Consider the following 15,373-nt stretch of genomic DNA (forward strand, 5'->3'; position numbering starts at 1 on the left):
CTTGCGAAGAGGGGTGTCGAGTAAATATAGAGATGTAATTAAAGATATGTATGAGGGTGTGGTGACCAGTGTGCAATCTGTAGGAGGCCAGGGCAAGGAATTCCCAATTACGGTTGGGTTACATTAAGGATCAACCCTAAGCCCTTATTTGTTTGTGCTTATCATGGATGAATTAACCAAGAACATCCAAGATGAGGTGTTGTGGTGTATGCTCTTTGCCGATGATATCGTTTTGGTGGATGAAATAAAAGCAGGGATTAACTCTAAGTTAGAGATGTGGAGATCGACCATGGAAACAAGAGGCTTTAAGATTAGTCGATCAAAGACGGAGTATATGATGTGTAACTTTAGTCACACTATGATGGATTATTACATGGTGAAAATTGAGGAGAGAGAGATACTGCCAAGTCACTATTTCAGATATCTAGGGTCTATCATACACAAAGAAGGTGACATAGAAGATGATGTTTCACAAAGAATTAAAGTGGGATGGATGAAGTGGAGAAGTGCGACCGAAGTACTGTGTGACCGACGCATTCCTTTAAAGCTTAAAGGAAAGTTCTACATGACTGTTGTCTGACTTGCTATGATGTATGGGGCGGAATGTTGGGCAGTTAAGAAGTGTCGTATGGTGAAGCTATGTGTTGTAGAGATGGGGATGTTAAGATGGATGTGCGGCAAGACTATGAAGGATAAAGTGAGGAATGAACGTATTAGAGCTGATGTGGAAGTCCCGATCAGCAACAAGCTCCGAGAATGTCGTCTGAGGTGGTTTGGTCATGTTCAACGGAGGCCTGGGAACGCCCCAGTAGGGAGGAATGATTTGATTCCGATTGAAGGAGGGGCAGGCCTAAAATGACCATAGGTGAGGTTGTGAAGAATGACATGCATAGTTTGGGTCTAGTGCCAAGTATGACCTCAGATAGAGCCTATTGCAGGGTAAGGATCCATGTTGTCGACACCATGTAGCTGAGATTTTCCTGATTTCCTGGGCTATCCTCTTTCCTCTTACTTTCATTTTTTTCATTTTCCATTTCTCACTTTTCTCATCTCATTTTTTCATTTTTATTCTTCATTCCTCTTACTTTCCTTTCCCTTTGTGAGGACCTCAGTTTTCCCTAGTTTGTTTTGAAAGGATCCATGTAGCCAACCCCATTTAGTTGGGATAAGGCTGAGTTGTTGTTGTTGTTGTTGTTGGTAGTAGTTGATTTTAAAGTCAGTTTTAGAGCCTGATTTAGAGTTTGTTTCAGCTTTAGAGTCCAGTTAGGAGTCTTTTATTATCCTCCTTAACATACAAGCATGTAAGTAATGCAAGATAGATTGGAATTGAAAGAACTTACATGAGTTTACGCTGCTGTGAAGAGCCGGTGCTTGGATCAACTACTACTTTTCTCTCTCTCATTCTGCGCTAAATGTCTTCCCATTTTTATGTGTGTTTTTCAAACCTATCGTCTGACTTTGGGATCTAGTTTACCTTCTTAGAGCTACCCAAACCCTGGGGACCAGACACTGGTACTCGTCCCAAAAATCCTAATCTAGTGGGAGATCCATTATCAGTTTCAAAACTGCTTCTGAAGCTACCGCCAGATCTAAATTGCAGGAAATTGTATCACTTTGATTCGACTTTATTGAGGCTATTGTTGCTGGCTGTTGTGAGGGCTGATATTTGGGGGTCTGATCCTAAAATTTCAATTGATTTAAAACAATTTGAGAAAACTGTAATAACTAGAGTTGATTGGGGTTGCCGTCGGTTCCCTGCTATCGTGGGAAGAAGAAGACCCCTTCTTCTATTTGCTTCCAATAATATATTTCCTGTTATTTACAAGAATGCCCGTTGTTCTGAGCTTTTATTCTGTTTTCTCCCCACCTCCATTTAGACTTTTAAACACATCCCCTGATTTTTGAATTTAATACCCATTTTTTCCCCTGTTTTGTTACTCTTAATAGGGTTCCGAATTTCCATTTATTTATAAGATTGCCACAGTTCTTTAAGAATTGAGTTATTTTTATTTGTGGACCCATAGACATTCAAATTTAAAGGTTTTAGAACCCGGGATCACATCAGGTCATCAGTATCATTCCTTCAAGAAAATCCATATCCAACCTGAAATAGTTAAGTAATATCAAAGATATCAAAATATGAAGCCAAGAGGCTATGCGATAACCCCCTACCACGACCACAAAAAAGGAGCTTGAACCTCCAGGGCTGTTTGTCAATCTAACATTCACTTGACTATGAACCTTCAATATAGTATTTAAACAACACATAATAGAGAATCAACATACACTTTGACCAATTAGAGAAAAATAACCAATAAAATAACGGGTTGTTTCAAATGAGCAGTTCAGATAGATAAAGTTCTGCACAAGCAAGTTGCAGCCAGAATGAAGACGAATAAAACTTTATTTACTGGTAGAATTTAATACAACGAACAAATAATCCTTATCATTGAAAAAAGACATTGGACCTTGGGAATAGAGAATTTCTTAGAAGCATCTGGTAGCTTACTTTATACGGTAAAAATATGTCCAATTCTTGGGACCATAAATGGTGATACCTATATGTGACCAACTTAATCTCTTCCAATACCTTGCAACATTGGACCCTCGCTACATGATGAACTCAAATTCATGGTCCCATTTGATACTATGCATTGGCTGATTAGTTTGTTCATGTTCATTCCTCTGATGCATGCAAACAAACTCTCTCAAGATGTATGGGCCAATCTTCCCCAAGTAGCTGGGGATTCAGCTCCATTGCAACCCGAAAATCCAACAAAGATGCAGATATTGACCGAGGTGGTCTTGGCATGAATCTATCAGGGCAGACACCATTCAAACCAGTTATATCTTGGCCATTTATTTGCTTGATGTGTTCATGTCCAGCCCTTGATCCAGCTAAATCCATACATGGCTTGATCAACCTCTTTAGAAATGCATCCAATCCGTTATTCAATAGATTAGCACAGTCAAGCGAGATGCCAATGCCTTCCATCTCCATCTTCTGCTCCAACCGGTTCCTCAAAGACCTGGTATCAGGTAGCTCGGTGCTGGTACAACAGGTCTCAGAATGAAAAGTAGATAGTAATCCATTATGGGGAGTTTTGCGTGCTCCACCCATATTCATGGCTATGCCTAGTGGAGCTCTGACTGGGCTTCTACTTTGAATACTTGGACTGCCAGTCACCTGTTCTACTTCTTCCCCATCTTCTACAGAGACAACTTCAGCAGGAGGTCTGCCACTGAGAGAAAACAGTTCTGTAGCACTTTGTTGCCCTTGAGTCCTAGGGGTTGATTCATCAGACATGATACTCTGGACCTTACCAAGGGGCCCAAGTGGACTTGGGCGGTCCCTAAACTTGAGATCTCGATGATTTGGAGACTTCCCCTTCCGGGGGGATGGAGAGAATGTATCTCCAGAGAGCGTGTCAACACTAATCCTTTGATTACCATTAGAAATTTTAACACTAAGAGAGCCTTCTATTCTGCTCCCTCTGGATGGGGGAGTCTTGGCAATGCAAGCGTTCTTGACAATGCCTCCAATAAGCCGGTTGTGAAGATAGAGATTCTTCCTCCCGATAGTAGTAATGCAGAGCTTATCGAACTCAGGTTTGCTAAGCCTGAGATTAAGTAATCGGTTCAGGAGACTGAAGTATTTCTCTGCCTTTTCATGTCCGAGCTTCCTGATGATCTGAGCTTTCAATTCTAAAGTGTCAATTCGGGAGGAAAGCCGACAGGACGGCATTTCAATTTCTGAGTTCCAAACAATCATCAAAAACGGAACTGCAAGAAACCCAGATATCTCCAACGAAACGCAAGTGACAGAAAATACCCTCTTCAATCCGAACCCCAAGCCCTAATTCTTAGTATCTGGTCATACAAAATTGAGGCGTGGCAGGAACAGTGCTTCGGGGGTTTTTTTAGCTTGGTTACTGAATTCTGAAAGAAAAATCAACAAAACCCACAAAGTAAACGAGCTCAAATTACGTGCTCCAGGGAGTTCGTTGGACTATAAAGGACTACTAAAATTTATCCCAGAAAAGCGAAAGGAAAATTTTTTCAAACAGTGAAAAGGACAAACTATACTACACTAACAGAAAAAAAAATCCCACTTTTCCTGAATTCACCATATGAATTGAATAAAGAAGCAAAGAAAAGGAAAAACTAGGGATAAAATTCCAAAATTGAGAATACAGTAATTTGGGTTTCACACAGAATTACGGAAACCTTTTTCAAACACGGAGAAAATTAAAAGAACAGAATAAAGCAATACGATAAGGAAACGAAAATCCAAGGATGAACTGGGTAGAACAGTAAGATCGACCTGGTTTAATTTTATTGGAGGGCAGCGCGTTTGTAATTATTGCATCCACGCGCTACGGTGACGGTGTTCCTCCTCCCCTGCGCTTCGATCGCTGCTAATCTTTTAGCTTTCGTAATTGTTTTTCCGTGTCTGGAAGAAAGACTGAGAGGGTAATTGAGTCGTTTTCCCGTGGGAAAATTTCCCGCCATAAGAACCTAAACAACGGTCGGATTGGAACAAATTTTGTGCACTTATTCTGATCCAACCGTACGGAGAGCGTTCACACTGTAGGAGGAGAATCTCGTAGTTTTTTTCGAAGCTTCTTAAGGTTTTGGTCAAAAAGCACGTGTGTATTTTAGGGTAAGTTTTGTTGACTTTGACCTTTTTGTCCCTAAATTTTATTGTCTCTTGAGAGTTTGCGAAGCTGACAACGCTATACCTGCGGCCTTGCCACTACAAAAGGCAAAAGGAGATTGACCCAAGCGATTTTCTGTTGCCAAAGTGGCCAAAACTTCCTTAAAGAGTCAAAAGATTTTGATTCTGAATTGTCTGGACAATTTTAGAGTTTTTTGGACCTGATCATTGGGTTTTCAGATCAAATGGGTCGATTTTAGGAACGATTTTGATCCCTTTTTTTTATTTGGATCAGAATATTTGGGATCGATTTCGAGTTTAAAATCCTTAAGCATTAAAGGGGTTCAAAAATTGGAATTAGTCTGATTTTAATCGATGGATCCATATACAAATTCTAGGATTAAGATAGATTATGACCAATTCTTAACCAATTCAACCGAGAATCAACTGGACCCGATTTGGATCCTGATCCTGATTCCGAGTTTTGAATCCTTGCATGACACAATAGGGATTAACTTAAGCACTTGACTGTCATGTACATGGATATATATTTGCTATGGATAAGACTGACTAAAATAAAAGAGTGCCCCCCCCACCCCACACTGGGATTGTGAAAGACAATATGACCCTATTTTTTTTTTTTTTTTGGTAAACAGACAATATAACCCTATGGATGCTTGGGAAATAAAGAGAAGTGAAATTAAATCTTTATATCCATTGGATTTGAAAAGTAAAATAAATATTTCATCCCACAAATATAAATAACAAATGGGAGACTGTTCTCTGTGCTGGGGGCGCAGGCTGCGCCCCGACACATGGGAGTGGGCGCAATGACCACCCTGCCCCCTGAGTGGCAGGCCCATTTGTCTGGACGCAGCAGCCTGCGCTGCGGCACAGAGAACATGAGCCCATAACAAATATAATGAATGTTTTAAGTAGGTTATAGAGTAAGATTAAAAAAAAAAATCCTTCTTTTTCTTTTTAAAATCAATTTCGCTTCCCTTCTCATTCCTTCCTTTTACTTGCAACACATGCTTCAACAAGACATGCTAAACCCCTAGACCAAGTCTGGGACTGCAAATTTTTGTTGGATGATACATGTATGATAGGTTTGGGTAACGGCCTTAACCTAAACCTCCTAGTGCAGTAGAGACTGCCCTTACCTTAAAGGGTTGGGTAAGGATCTACCCTAATCTTTTACCATTGGTCATACCTTTTTCTTATATGGGGAGACAAAGGTGAAAATTCCCATTATTTGGTGGATAACATGATTCTCACCAAATAAAGATTTTGGGTTTTCATTATCGGTCCATCTTGTTGTAACCAAAGTGAAACTTTCTTTTGATTGTCTATTATCTTATTCTCAAAAGTTCTTTAAAAGGTAAAATAAGGGTTTTTCAAAACAATTTAAAAAGCAACTTTTCATAATGACATTCTCAAGCATGGTTTGCGGAATTGGTAATAAATGAACCGATCCGTATTGATATTGATATCAATTCCTGACTGATCCTATATCAACATTTAATGCATGGACTAAGGTAAAAAGGTCAAAAATCATTTAGAAAAAAACAAGGACAAATCTATCAAATCCAGACCAACATGAGCAGATCCATATCCGATAGCAATTACTACATCCATGTTCTGAAGGATTGTCATTGTCTTGCACATTTTTTGATTATACATGTGAAAATGATAGCATTTTATATTCGTTGAAAGAAGAAAGGTATTACACTAAAAGGGCAAAAAAATAATATTACAACTTCTTTTTCACTAGTTGATTACAACAAGATTTCTTTTTTATCACATCACACTTACCTTATGAGGGTAAAACAAGAGATTCTGTTCAGTCTGTTTTAATGAGTGTGCAACAATGATATGCCCTTGCTGGCCAACTAGCAGAGGCAGTTACCTCCTATGCACCTCAATCTGGTAATGTGCTTTTCAACCAACTGTGTTCCAAGTAGGGTAGTTGGTAATGTTCTCTGGAACAGATGAGTAGGAGGCATTCAAGGTGAGAATTCCAGCTCCATATATGGGGGCCACAATGCAGCTTACACTTAAAGGCTGTGTTTGGTATGTGCATTCTTGGAATAGATTCTGGATCTAAAATGCATTCTGAATCCCGATTAATCTCTCTATTTTTTTTCTTCGGAATACATTTTAGACCCAAAATCTATTCCAAAAATACATACCATTAGTTGAAAAGACATCCACACTCTCCAGTAGGAAGGTGTTTTTTTGGAACTCATCTCAAATTCTACGTTGCTGTCCAGTTATCCCATTGCATTCCATTTTTATCAGAGTTTTCAAAACAGGGCGAACAGAGTGAGACCATGAAACCCAAATTTTCTTTGCTGCTCCATGGTTGAAGCTCATTTGGGTAGTTGGGTGGATGAGGGGGAGAGGGATTGGTGTTAGTGAAATCATTGTCATGTCTCATGTTCATAGAAACTGAAAATTAGTAATTTGGTCTTGATCTCAGTCATAAATTGCCCATTGATGTATATAGTATAAGAACTCAAATCCTAGCTAAAGATTAGAGGTACCTATCGGATCAAGGCGTCCCATACTGGGCGCGGCAGATAACCTGATTACATGCAAGGCAACCAAAGGCACTAGATATTAATACATGATGAACATGTTACTGGAAACTTCACATGATGAACTTAAATACAAACACAAGCAGTATAAACTTGTTACAAGAAGACAAACATCTCCTAAGAAACTTAAGTTACAACATTATTTAGTATAGCATAGATACTACGGTTGGAACTAGCAGATTCGAGAACTTAAGGAGACTCGGTAGACCCTGGGTTACTTGGAGGACCTGGCGTGGGAATGTAAGGCATTAGAGGAGTGCCATGCTCAATTGGTCCTTCTTTTATGGTAGACCTTGAATCCGGAGCTGGATCAACAGGGTGGTAATCCTCCAGGTTCATGTTTCCCACATCTCTTTTCATCTTTTCAACGTGCAATTTATAGTTATTTTCCTGCAAAAATGGTCGAAAGATTATAAAAACAGCACCTAAGCCAGTCAGAAGCATCATGTAGTGTTTTGTTCAAGAAAAAAACGAGCGCAAAAGGCATAGATAGGCCGATTAGAACGACATCTGTACCTTCAGCTTCCGGCTAGCAGTCACAATCCCTATATCCTGATGGCTGGCAGATATCACATCTAGTTTTCAAAGCAAGGAGAATACAATTTCAGTATTCAAGCAAGTTCATAAAATAAAACATACAAATGTGTGACAAGTAAATTTTATTGACTGCAAAATATTCATCAGAGCGAGTACTACAGCCTGCAGTCTTGTTCCAATGGCTTATTTCCATGGTAACATAGTTGAGGAAAGTGACCTCTTTATGCATCAACTCAAACCTGGTTCCAAGTTAACTCCAAAAATCCAGGATAGTGAAGGAATGATCATATGTTTGGATAATGCTGGTAGGTCTAAGACCCATAAGGATCCAAGTGAAATCAAACCACAGAAAACAAAGAATCTAACAAAAGGAATCAAATCTTTAAGACCTGTCTAAAGCATTTCCAGTCCATGAAATCTCATACAGAATTCTAATATTGCAGAAATTTGATGCGACTAACTCTAACAAATAAAATCAATTTAAACAATATTATGAACCAAAAGGAATACAGATCTAAAACAACTTAAAAGGGATGAGTTTAACATTAAACCAGACTAGTGTTAACCATGGACTAATACCTAACAAATAAAGCATCAAAATGAATCAAAGCTCAGCAAAGCATAGATTTCAACACTCAACTATGTCTAGCATGCAGATCTAAAACAACTTAAAAGGGATGAGTTTAACATTAAACCAGACTAGTGTTAACCATGAACTAATACCTAACAAATAAAGTATTAAAATGAATCAAAGCTCAGCAAAGCATAGATTTCAACACCCAACTCTGTCTAGCATGCCATCTACTACCGAAAACTCATTCGAAAAAAATCAGAAAATAATCTATAACAAATAGAAGCTAGACTTAAAAATCTAAATATGTACTGTGAAAAGCTACATATTTAGATATAATAACAAGATTATTAAATCCACACATGAACCAAAACCCTATGGAGAGAGAGAGAGACAGGACTTCACTTATATAACCCACTGAGTACACAACAACAGAACGTGGTTATAGTTTGTGCATCAAAACTCACTAATGCATGGTTTCAAGCATCAGCCAAAAATCTTTGCCCTGAATTTTCCAGTCAACAAAAGCCAAAAGTCAGGAAGATACAAGCAAAACCCACAGGGAAATAATTCTGAAGGCCCAAAGCAATTACCAGATGGAAGAACATTTCTGTTGCGTAACCATTAGTAAAGAAGAGAAAACAAAATGGTTCATGAAGAAGGATCATTCAGAGAGAAGTTGGACTATGCCCAAGACTATAGAAACCATCACGCCTGTTAAGATTATAACAATGTATGTCCCAATAATCAAATCTGTGATCAGATCTGAGGTAAATGAAGCAATTGCGTTGTTAAGTGAAGGAATTGGCTTGATGGAAAAGGAGGAAAGAGAGATGAGATAGATCTTCTTGAGAAAATAAGAGAATAGGAGACAAAAAAAAAAAAAGGGAGAAGAAATCAGGTTTGAGATACCAATCCCATATGTACTGCCATGGATTGAAGTATCAGTACATATCGTATCGCATTGGCCAATAGGTATCGGTATCTGTCGGTGTCGATACGTCTCTTTTTTTAAAAAAAAAATCATATTGTATAGAGTGTAACGATATGTATCGATACACTCGATATGTACTTTTAGTCACAGTTTTTTTGGATTTTAAGTGTACTGATACATATCGATACGTATCGATACATATCAATACACTTCGACTTAAACACCACTTTTGGCCAAAACACAAACCAGAGAGTGCAGAAGGCCGAAAAAACAGGTTCCAGCCAAGGTGAAAACGTTGAAAACTTGGATTTTAAGTCCATTTTTCACTCAAATCTTGTTAGGGCTTCCATTCCATAGTGAAAAACGAATCAAACTGTGGTGGAACAACATCATTTACATTATCCAACAACCAAAAATCGGAGAGAAACAGGGCTTCAATCGATTCTGTCTATTGTTTTCGACGGAGAAACAGGGATGTGGCCTTGCAGATGGACTGTCAGGGCTTCGACAATGAGAGCAGCGGCGTCTGTCCTGTCAGTTTCCTTTACCCCTCAATCAAAGAAAGAAACCAGTGCTAGGATCGATTCTGTCGATTGTTTTCGACGGAGAAAGAGGGATGTGGCCTTGCAGATGGGACTGTCAGGGCTTCGACGATGAGAGCAGCAGCATCTGTCCAGTCAGTTTCCTTTACCCCTCAATTGAAGAGAGAAACCAGGGCTACGATGAATCTGTTGATTGATTTTTAAAATTTCATACCACGTCAAAGCATATGGATTGTAATAGGATTAGTAGATCCTAGCTCATCAGTGTACATAATAATTCTATTTTGTTACTGGTGTTTTTCGTCATGTTCACTATTTTAAAAGTCTTTGACATGCTACAAAAATCACTTCGTTAGGAAATTGAATCATTTTTTTAGGGGGGGCAAGGATATATGTTGTCATCCAAATCTGGAGATAGATCTGAAATGAAGCCATTGGAGTAGAGCCCTGCTATGCAGCCTTTGATGCTGCCAGGGTAACATAGCATGTTAAGGCAATTACCCCTATAAGGAGCAGAAATCCTGGGTCCAAGTACAAAAACAAAGTAAGACAATGCTCCACTAAAAGTAACAAGCATTAAAAAAAATAATAATAATTCTTCATCTTGAACAAAAACAATTCTATTCATGGAGTTTGGATACCATATGAATTTTATATTTACCCAATCGAGCATGTGTCATACACTAAAAAGAGGTGGTTTGCCCAATAAATGGGCTACTGGTTGCTAGCTAAAAAACTCCCCCAATGCCCCTTTTGTTACGCAAAGTTCCCTTTGTAGGACGATTGTTGCCATTGATTGGTTCATTTAACAAGAATAGATGATAGTACACAGTAGAAATGCTTCAATACAAAACCTAGCCAGTAAATCGAGTGCCGCCCCTCAACCTGAGTTATTCAGGCGTTTAGGTGAGTATGAGTTATCGAAAGTATCTTAGTGCAACTCTTCTCCAGGTGAGACTGGACCGCCCTTGCGGGGCTGTTCTGAGGACAGAGGGCCCTGAGAGATACAGCAGTCCAGTAACTAATCCTTTGTGTAGGTGATGGGGCAAGCAATGCTAGGAGGACCCAGGGTTAAATATCTAGAGGAACCCCCTCCCCTAATGGACTTCCCCTAGATGGTATCCCTATATTCCATTGCCTTGATTTTAAGAACTTTCTATTCCATGAAGTCTAATCCAAAGTGGGGGTCCTCTAGATGGAGGAGTCTGGGTCCCCTAGACAATTTCCTAAAGATATCTTTACAGGAGTTTTCAACAAAGGATCCAAATTGCCCGCTACCTTTGTTTGGTCTAGAGTGATCACATGTTAAATTTCAGACACAAATTCAATCAAATACCCTTCCATATATGTCCATGTATCCCTGTATTTGTCAGCCGTCAATTTCTTGGTGTGCACCCTCTCCATATGTTGGAGGTGGAAGCAACGTTCTACTTCAGATATGAGTAGCGCACGAAATTGTTTACAGTAGACAAAATTGTATACGTCCAAAGCATTGTGTACGGCACGCAAAAATGTATGCACAGGAACAACAAGCATAGGAAATAAAATAAGCACAAACACAAGAGACAAGATATTTACATCGCTCGGCAATATCACCTACGTCCAAGGAGTAAATCCAATTTTCTAAGAATCAAGAGAAGAGAAACAATACAACCCTTGCAATTTGATTCCCAAACCTGTCCCCTTGTACACCATTCTATCTCCTCTCACTCTCTTTACATTGGCTTCTTATTACTTGGATCCTCACTACCCCTTTGGTAGACACTTCTCTCCTTTTATAGGACTCCTCTTCTATCCTTGGAAGACTCCACATTCTTTAAGACTTCACCTCATTGGAAGATTCCAACCACTTGGAAGACTCCACTCTCTTGAAGACTTCCCCCACCTTGGAAGACTCTACCTCTTCCACTCTCTCTACCTTAGTGTCTCTCCACCTTTCCCATTAGAAGACCCTAATAGAAAATCTAATTGGACCATTGAACTAAACCCCCAATCAAGTGATCAAGATAAAAGCACCAATCCCAATGATCTCCATCTTTGATATTATCGTAGCCACCTATCTTGAAGACTTGCTGAAAAACCACTTTGACCTCATTCTTCACCCTACACCGATAATCCATTGACTACCCCTAGTCAAACTTGGACCCTACGTTGTTAGTACCTCGAACGAACTTGACTCCAATCTTCACCTTGCACACCCATCTTCACCCTACACTCGCTTAGTGCTAGTTCATCGAATGACCAATACTAGTTCATCGAATAACAAATACTCACAATCACGGTACGAACCCTAGATTGCACCGATCAAACCTCTCCATCTCGAACTTCGTAGATTCTACCCTCTTGTTGATCTGAATCAACCAACCTTGCCAATCACCCCGTTCTTCAGCAGTACTCAACGAACTTAATTAGGCATACCCCTCTAGTCCCTCAACCACCGTCTTCACCCTGAGGAGGGATACTCTTCCCTTGAACCATGTTGTAGGAGTGCCCACCGTAACTTTCCTATCCTATAAGAAGTTGCCTTTGGCTTGGCAATCCATGGTTAACTCTTCCTTTTTTTAAATATTCATCTGTCTACAAAACACCATGTGCTTTCATCGTTGACCCGAACCGTCAATCCCAAACTTGCTCGCCAAACATCAGCCGTAATACCCACTTGTGGGGGGGGGGGGTGGAAGCAATGTTTTGTTTCCAACATGCAACACATTAAATTGTGTATAATACACAAAATTGCATACGCCCACAATGGCGTGAGCCTCGTGTTCTGAGTATGCCTTTTTTTGCATACGCCCACAGAATTGTGTACGACACGCAAAAACGTATGTGCAAGAACAAGAAGCATGGAAATAAAACAAGCACAAACACAAGAGATGAGAAATTTATGTGGTTCGGTAATACTGCCTACGTCCACAGAGTGAGTCCAACCTTCAACTAAAAGTCAATAGAAGAGAAACAGTACAATCCTTGCGATTTGATTCTCAAACCCAAGCCGCTTGTACATCATTCTCTCCTCTCATTCTCTCTACATTAGCTTCTCATTACTTGGATCCTGGCTAACCCCCCCCCCCCCCTTTTGGCAGGGTACCTATCTCTTTTTATCCTTGGAAGTCTCCACCTTTTGGAAGTCTCAACCCTCTTGAAAACTTTACCTCCTGAAAAGATTCCAACCACTTGGAAGACTCCAACTCTTCTACTCTTAGAAGACTCACTCTTTTGGAAACTCCATCTCTTCCACTCTCTTGAAGATTCCACCCACCTTGGAAAACTCCACCTCTTCTACTCTTAGAAGACTCACTCTTTTGGAAACTCCACCTCTTCCACTCTCTTGAAGACTTCACCCACCTTGGAAGAAAGACTCTTATCTCTTCCACTCTCTCTACCTTTGTGTCTCCCCACCTTGGTCCTTACATGCATTTTCAATCCTTGATTTTGCTACTTCGCCAAGGATGAAACTTCACATGCGAGCAGGAGACCCTAGGGCTCACCTGTCCACAAAATTATGACCCTGTCTAACCTGCCATGTGGGAGAACCAAGGCCCACTTAGAGAACTCTCTCCAGACTAGGCCCCCACTCCCAAGAGAAATACCAACTAGTCTTTTCCCCGCGCAGCAATTATATAAGAGAGGCATAATAATGGATACATGCAGAAAGTCAAGCACTGTAATCTTAGGATAAAATGAATTGCTACATGCAGAAAGTCAAGCACTTTAATCTTAAGATAGAAAAACTATCCCTTTGCTAGTTGTCCACTTACACACTCCCTTAATGGGCCCAGAGATTAGGGAAATAAGCCCCAAGAATAGTATTTCAAATCACACAATTTCAGATCTATTTACCTAAGCAATTCCCAATGAGCAGTTCCTAAAGATCTAAGCATCTCCTAAACCACATCTTAAGAATAGCATCTAACATGAATACCCTCAACATTTCAGTCCAATGTGAAGTTCAACAACTACATATCGACAAAAAGACCATATCTCAACAAAATTAAACGAACTACAGGGGAAGCAAAAAAAAAAAAAAAAAGAAGGGGCCTAATATAAAAGAAAACAGAGATAAAGAAGATTACCATGGAAGGTGGAGGTGCTGCTGCTAGTGAAGGCAAGGAACACCAAAGCTGCTCCAACTACCACCGAAGCTACCAAGATCCTAAGAATCTTCATCGTGTTAATATAGAAAACAAAACCCAGTTATCCTTGGAAGTTATAACCCAACAACTCGAAAAAGGGAAATTTCTAGACAACTTTGAACTCGCACACTGAAGGCTCTCGACCGCAAAAAGGACTTTTTCTCTCTCTCTCTCTCTCTCTCTCTCTACACCAGAAAAGCTGTAGAGATCAGCAAAGAACTTATGAACCCATGTCGGGATTTTTAATATCTCCATTAATCCCTTGCTCTCTCTCGAGTCTCGATGTCTTCCAATTTATGTCGATCAATAATGAAGATAAAGATGAGTGGTGCTGTGCTGGAGTGCACCGTTGCAGAATGGAGAGGGGTGTAAAGAGAATTGAATGCTGGGTGCGATGAAAATCGAGCCTTGTGGGAGATAGAGCCTACATAAGTACGTAGACATCCTACTGATATAACCGTTGGGCACGTCATTCTGCCTCTTTAGTTCATGGATGGCATTTGGGCATCGACGGTTGGGTCTTCCCTTCCCTGTAAACTTACTGATATGGTACTGCCGGGAGTAATTTAACTGAAATACGATTTGAACTTCGAAGTTTCAACCCAATTTGATCGAGGACACGGAGGATTCGGCTCTCCCTCCTCAAGTCATGGCGGGAGCTGGAGGATCCAGCCTAAAAAACAGGGGTGTTTGAATCATTTCACTGGCGGGCTGAGGATCTACCCAAAAAACAGGGGTGTTTGGGATTTTCCTCCCAAATCCCAAGGATACCGAATCCTGTCTGAGAACTGTTGATTTTTGGGGTCCACTAGGACTCAGAACACTGTTTTTTTTTTGATAAAAGGAAGTCTATTGCAAAAGGCGACAAGCTGAACGCAAGGCATCCTGCTTATACAAATCCAGAAACCAAAGAGCGAAAGGGTGCCAAACTGTCTTGCTTGTCCCGAACAGGGCTTTCCTGGCTAAGGTGTGATCAACACAGTTACACACCCTAGTAACATAAGAAAAATTACAAGAGCTGAAAGAGGGAACCAGTTCCCTAATATCAAAGATGACTCCATCCAATTCTAGAGGGATGATAGACGACACATCTCTAAGTAAGTTGATAATGGTGATATTGTCAGATTCTATGATGATATCAGAGAGTCCAGCCTCTATGGCCCAAAGGATGCTCGATCTGATCGCCACAGCTTCGCCAAAAGCACTACTGGACTCAGAACACCTCACCAGTGATTCTGTGTTGTGGTCTTGAGTTAGAATGGGTTGGGTGTTTGTGAGCCCGGATTAGTTCCACATACGTGGACCGGATCCATCTCAGATTAAAATCTTCTTTGATGCTCGTATCTGTCGGTGCATGTGGAAGACGCTTCATCCCACGGTGCAAGCTCGATTGACCCTC

At 40.2% G+C, this 15,373-nt stretch overlaps 2 protein-coding genes across 2 annotated transcripts; both read right to left on the reverse strand.

Annotated features, from left to right (window-relative positions):
- Window positions 1-2,386: 2,386 nt before the first annotated feature.
- Window positions 2,387-4,446, reverse strand: LOC122657359. The gene has a single exon (XM_043852036.1). The coding sequence runs from the start codon at window positions 3,770-3,772 to the stop codon at window positions 2,678-2,680; it is 1,095 nt and encodes a 364-aa protein (XP_043707971.1). The 5' UTR covers window positions 3,773-4,446; the 3' UTR covers window positions 2,387-2,677.
- Window positions 4,447-7,258: 2,812 nt separating this feature from the next.
- LOC122659784 lies at window positions 7,259-14,115 on the reverse strand. The gene is made up of 3 exons (XM_043854920.1): window positions 13,915-14,115; window positions 7,774-7,832; window positions 7,259-7,647 (listed from the first exon to the last, which is right to left on the reverse strand). Exons 1-3 carry the CDS (start codon window positions 14,006-14,008, stop codon window positions 7,447-7,449), a joined length of 354 nt encoding a protein of 117 aa, XP_043710855.1. The 5' UTR covers window positions 14,009-14,115; the 3' UTR covers window positions 7,259-7,446.
- Window positions 14,116-15,373: the final 1,258 nt, after the last annotated feature.

Source organism: Telopea speciosissima, chromosome 4, assembly GCF_018873765.1.
Source record: "Telopea speciosissima isolate NSW1024214 ecotype Mountain lineage chromosome 4, Tspe_v1, whole genome shotgun sequence".
In the NCBI taxonomy this organism is placed as follows: domain Eukaryota; kingdom Viridiplantae; phylum Streptophyta; class Magnoliopsida; order Proteales; family Proteaceae; genus Telopea; species Telopea speciosissima.